This window comes from Pipistrellus kuhlii, unplaced genomic scaffold (genome assembly GCF_014108245.1).
Source record: "Pipistrellus kuhlii isolate mPipKuh1 unplaced genomic scaffold, mPipKuh1.p scaffold_m20_p_8, whole genome shotgun sequence".
In the NCBI taxonomy this organism is placed as follows: Eukaryota; Metazoa; Chordata; class Mammalia; order Chiroptera; family Vespertilionidae; genus Pipistrellus; species Pipistrellus kuhlii.
In genome coordinates this window covers 14,232,287-14,238,286 of record NW_023425584.1, presented here as the reverse complement: position 1 = coordinate 14,238,286, position 6,000 = coordinate 14,232,287, and the positions used below count along the sequence as shown (strand labels likewise).

The 6,000-nt window shown below is 40.5% G+C and overlaps 1 protein-coding gene across 1 annotated transcript in view; it reads right to left on the bottom strand.

Annotated features, from left to right (window-relative positions):
• Positions 1 to 1,071: 1,071 nt before the first annotated feature.
• The window catches only part of LOC118711473 (T-cell immunoglobulin and mucin domain-containing protein 4), a 31,246-nt gene continuing 26,317 nt past the window's right edge, over positions 1,072 to 6,000 (bottom strand). The window contains exons 4-8 of the mRNA XM_045576648.1: positions 5,693 to 5,739; positions 4,392 to 4,485; positions 2,917 to 2,956; positions 1,873 to 1,964; positions 1,072 to 1,833 (exon numbers count right to left, since the gene is read on the bottom strand). Coding sequence (XP_045432604.1) covers positions 1,880 to 1,964; positions 2,917 to 2,956; positions 4,392 to 4,485; positions 5,693 to 5,739 — 266 coding nt within the window. The 3' untranslated portion in view covers positions 1,072 to 1,833; positions 1,873 to 1,879. The remainder of the gene's footprint in view (positions 1,834 to 1,872; positions 1,965 to 2,916; positions 2,957 to 4,391; positions 4,486 to 5,692; positions 5,740 to 6,000) is intronic.

Here is a 6,000-nt window from a genome sequence, read left to right as displayed (position 1 = left end):
TCCTGGTCCTTTGAATCTCAGAGAGCTGAGAACCCATAGCGCTCTTCTTTTCGTTCTTCCTTTCTTTCTTTTTAAGACTGTAACTTGTTTACAAATCTAAATGAAACTCTATTTCAGACTCAGTGGCTTCCTCCTTCTGCTCTTGCCTCCACCTGGGGAGCCTACTTCTCAACTCTTTGTTTCTTTAGAGAGACAGTGAGCCTCCCCAGCCACCCATTGCCGCATTCCTGTTAACCTTTCATTAAGCCTGCTGACAGCTGGCCTCAGCTCTCAGTGAGTTAGTTCAACACATTCCCGTTTCAATGTGTCCCACCTGGCTTCATTAAGGCTCCTGCCAGGTTCTCCACTTGCCACTTCCTCTGCAAATGCAAATGAGATTCTGAGTAAATAAGTTTCGGACCAGGGAAGATTGAACTATAAAGGGGTGGGGAATTGGAGAACTGTCAAAATGCTGGGGCTGCTCAGGATTTGAGTAAAGGAACATCTATTTGGGACCACGCAGGTCAATGCCGCCCTCTGCAGGCATCATGTCTTTCCTTCCAGCCCTCAGTGTGTGGGGTCCTTCCTGCCTGCCAAGCCTCAGTTCTGTTCCTGGGGGCTGGACTTATGTGACCTCAGGCAAGTGCCTTTATCTATCTCTGCTTCTGTTTTCTCAGCTCCCAAAGCAAGAATGATATGCCTGCCCATTGGGGCTGCTGGATCCTTGCGAGGAATCTACAGGCTGTATCAGGGCAGAATTGAAACTGATTTTTTTTTTTTTTCCTCTCTTAAAAGTAATGTCAAAAGAGTAGACATAGGAAAGGTGGCTTCCTTGGAAGGCTGTGTGCTTATTGTATTATTTTTGTGATTGCCCTAAACATACCAGGCAGTGTGCCAGGGAAATTCCTTCCAGTTCTGGTGACTTCCCACATTTCTGCCCCACCAGAGGTCTCCCTCATTCAGATACACATTCTTTCCATTCACTCATTCATTCATTCATTCAACAGCCATTTGCTTTCACCTCTCTCCTTGGGTCCTTCATGTCGCAGTTATGGAAGTTTTAAAATAAATCTGTTTCTACTGAGGAACACATTTCCACGAACTGTGTTTAATCTGGGTTGCCTTACAGTCAGATCATGCGTTGGCCCTGGTTGAATGTCCTCGTCACTTACTGCATTTTGCTCTGGTGGACTCTTGATTGTTCCCAAAATTGAATTCCCCAAGCAAGAATTAAGATGTGACACCATGGGCATCCCTAAAGACACTCAAATGTGAACAGAAAATAATAGAAAACCAAGGAGTTTTGGAGATGACATCAGTTCCTGCATTATTGATGAAGCAGAGACCCCAGGGCTGCTCACACTATTCCTGGAGTGGGGCACTGGAAGCTGATATGCAAATGCATCCACAGTGAAGTCAACTACAGGAGGGGAGGATTCAGAAATCACATTCCAGAAACAAGGTAATTTCCAGAGACATAGGTTTGGTGTACCTGGAGCACTACCACATAAAGGAGATATTAGACGTGGTCTGTGTGAGCACCATGAGTTCAATGAGGACTGACAGGCAGATGTTATCTGGAGGCAGAACTGTTCTGAGATTGCATGGGCTCCCTGAGTGTGGCAGTGAGCTCATCATCACTGAATGTATTCAAGCATAGTGAGCAAGATCACTTAGCAGTGATGCTGGGAAGGAGATGAAGCATCTCAGGTGCCTTCCACTTGTGAAACTAAACCAAGACTGGCTCAATGACACCAAAGGAATAGATGGGGTTTTAAAAGCAAACAAATAGACATTCTAAGACTGATTTGACAATTCACACATCCTATCCCTGTCCTCCATTCTAAAAAAAAAAAAAAAAAAAAAAAAAAAAAAAAAAAAAAAAAAAAAAATTGGCACGTTATAGTGTGAAAAGACCATCTTCATCTTCTCTCCCATGCTGTAGGTCATCGAGGCCGTTTTTACTTTCTCCAACATTGTGTAGCCTACAGAGAGAAAAGAGGCTGTTCATACAAACCCCCAAGACCAGGAATAAATGGATAAATTACAACACAACAAACTGAGGCTGTCAGAGTTAAAAGGGCTCAGAACCTATCCAGTCCAACTCTTTCATGTCACAGATGGCCAAACTGAGGCCCTATGGGATAAAGGGTTTTTGTCAATCTATTTTAATAGGAAGTTAGAAGTTTCTATATTAGAAAATATAGATCACAACCTAAAGACATTTACTTACACACACAAAATCTACAACTGTGACCTTAGAAGGTCACCTTACTGAGCCTCAGTTTCCCTACTTCCTAGTATTTATTTGCTAACAGATATTGTGATAATTGTAGAATTATTAAGTGAAGACAAGGTTTTCATCACAGTTTATATTAAATCTTTTTATTCCTTTTCCAGAAAGTTGTAGAACAGGACAAATATTCAAAATCCCTTTTTAGAGACTCTTGAAATGACTAAACACAAACAAACAAACAAAAATACTTGCTCCCATGGATTCCAAGGTGTACTAGTAATTGGGCAGAAGAAGCCATATCCCAGGAATGATATTCGGTGTTTTTTCACTTTTCATTCTGCCCACTCTCCTCTCCATGAACTCCGGTTTTACAACATCCTTTTAAAGTGAGTTGCCCAGAGTTGAACAAAGAACTTCTAGCAGAGAATAGAGTGATATATCGCCTTCTTTCTTTTGCATGCCATACTTCTATTAATGCAACCTGCCTTTGCAGTTGCATGTTGGACAATGTAACAGTGTTAACCAAGGCAGAGGAAAATGTGAGCTAAAGTCCCACCTCCTTTTCACCTCTAATGTCACATCTCTCCAACCCTGTATTTAATCAGAATACAAGCATAAATCATTAAACCACTGAGTAGTATCTAATCATTTGTAACACCTTGTTCTATCATTACAATGATCAGTCATGCAAGATGAATTACCTTATGTGTTTCTGGAAGCAATTGATTTTCATGACTTTTCCTGGAAAGACAAAGCCATAGTATAAGCGGAGTGCTGTGCTACTATCTTAAAAAAAATAAGTAAATAAATAAAATAAAATAAAATAAAATAAAATAAAATAAAATAAAATAAAATAAATAAAAAAATTTTAAAAAAGCAGAAATAGTGTAAAGGTGACAATTTGGAGACTGGAAAGTCATTTCTTTTCCTGGATTAAATGACTGCTTCATTAGGCCCCTTGGCAGTGCTCATCACCTACAAAGTTATTCCAACTTGTGGGCAATGGTGTTAAGCTGCTTCACCACTGAGTCATTTGCCAACCCACAATGCAAGTACTCATTTGGGTTTTAAAATACTTCCTCATGAGACTTACCCAGAATATCCAAAACTGTGACATGCCTCTGTAAATTTCCTTTGCCAGTGTTCACTACGGGGCAGGTTTCAAAATACACAAGTGTCCCTTGTGTTGCTCAAACAGGCTGAGATGTATACTAGTCTTATCTCCTCACTTGCTACCTTGAAACAGTTCCTGTTAATGACTAGAGAACAATTCCCCCCCCCCACCCCCCCCATTTTATAGCAGGACCAGGTGCCACATGCCTATCCTTTGCATGAAAACTATAAACCTATTTCATGACTCCTTTCTGTAGGGTCTTAAAGCTCTTTTTTTTTTTTTTTTAAGTGGGAGGTGGGGGCACGGTCATGGACCAGCTGGAGAATTTAAATAACAGCTATGGGCCCTTCCCCTTGAAAAATGCAAATAAGAATGTACAAGCACTTTTGTATATGATTTCAAGGGACTCACTTGTCCCCTAAGTTCTATCTATGGGACCCAGATTAAGAAAGCTTGCTTAAAGGGAACAAATAAGAAGACTAGGGATCATTTGTGACTTTCTTTCTGGGACAATCCTAGCCAGAAGCAGAGACTGGGTCAGGGATTCCTCCCAAGACACTGATAATAAGAGAACTTTCCACTTAAAGCACTCATGAGCCCGGGATGTGTTAGGCACTTGAAGAATCTAGGGATGCAGACTCCTCCCAGGGCTCTCATTGGGCTTGTGCATGGAGGCAACAGATTGATGTGTTTCTCTCACATTGATTTTTCTCTCTGTCTTTCCCTCTATCTTACACTCTCCCTAAAATCAATGGAAAAATATCCTAGGGTGAGGATTAAAAAAACAACAAAAGAGACTAGTCAGGACTGACACAGAGTAAGTGTCCAATAAGTGAAGGTGCTCTCTTATTTCCCCAAAAATAGAACTCTATCAGGAAGATGATACACAAAGCCTTTAGCATCCTGAGGAGAATGGCTTTACCCATCACCTCCTTGACCAGGATGGAGACAATGACAGAAAGGGACTCTGGGAAATTGAGAAAAGGAGCAGGAAGCAGCATCGATCTACTCCCATGTCCTCTTAATGTCTCCATATCTCTAAAGGGCTTCATCCATCCTTACCTCGAAGTAGAAGCGCTACAATCAATGCACACAGCACAAATCCAAGGGAGGGAGCAATGATCTTCGCAAGGAAGGAGCCGTCCACCCCACTCAACTGGTGAGACACAGGGAAGATAATTGGGCCATTTGTTTCTGAATGTTTGCACTCGCATGAGTTTCCAGCTCCAACCACACCCTTCAACAGCCAGAGCTTCACTGCATCTCACCACCTTTTGCCCCATGTGTCTCATGATCAAAACAAAGCCAGCCTTACAAATAAAAGAAAAATATTTTTTAGCCCGGCTGGTATGCTCAGTGGTTGGGCATCAACTCATGCAACAGAAGGTCACCAGTTTGATACATTGTCAAGAAGCATGTTTGTGTTGTGGTTGTGTGTTTGATCCCCAGTAGGGAATGTCCAGGAGGCAGCCAATAGATATTTATATCTTTCCCTTTCCCTTCCTCTCTCTGAAATCAACACAACATATTAAAACAATTTTTTCTTTACTTTCTGAAAACCCAAAACATTGACCAGATATGTTCTGTGGGGCCCTGTGGTCTGAAGGTAATTAATAATAATAATAATAATAATAATAGTGCTGTGCACTGTGTTCACTGTCAAATCACCAGGCAGGGCATTGCCTGAATCCTTTAAGTTCTCCCTATCCCTGTGCAGTCCTTCTCATGGCTGACTCAGATTTCTATAGGCAATAATATCAAAGAGAAAAATGGAACTCAATGTCACATTTCCTACAGCAGTGTTTCTCAAAGTGTAGGCCAGGAAACCCATGAGATAAAAATGATGTTCATGAGACATTACTGGCCATTTTTATTGTCCTTCTCTACTAAGCTGTACAGTGGAGATTCCCAGAGGTTACATGGGGTATGGTGATATAGAGAAATTAGAATCTACACAGATACGAGAATCTCTGTCTTCTGTCAAGCCACATATTGAGATTTGTGAATGTAAAGCACTGCCACTTTCGTCACTTATATTTTTTCATTTGGGAAAAAAATGGTGGCAGGTGACAATTCTGTAGGGTGTCACTAATCTCGGGCCAATTGGAAGGAACAACAATGATTTCCCAAGTACTTTTATTTTTAATTTTTTATTTTTCACAGCATCTGAGCATATAGAAGTCATAATATTTGTTATTTCTGCTGAGAGTACAACTCTACAAATTCCTTTGCTATTTCATAGCATTCATGATTCATTTTGCAGCTTCAATATAGTTTCTCTCCCTTATCTATTCCTGCAAACCCCTGATGTAGATTTTAAAAACCTAAGTCACATACTTCAAGTACTTCACAAAAATGTTTACCTTTTCTCTTTCAACTTCATTTTCCATAAGAATTGTCGTCTCAGTGGCTGGGTAGAAAAAAGGAGAGGAAATGACTGTTTTTCCTTTGGGACAATGAAAAAAAAATCACATTTTGAAATAGGTTTTCAAAGCTGAGCTGGAATTTCAATTGATGTGTTTAATCTTTTAATATCATCTTCTGTGATACAATTTATTTATGAACATTTGATATGGTTTTATCTAAAGCTCATATTCTACCCAACATTACCCCAGAGGAACATCCCCATTTTATAGATAGGTAGAATGAGGCATTAGGCCAGCAGGCTATC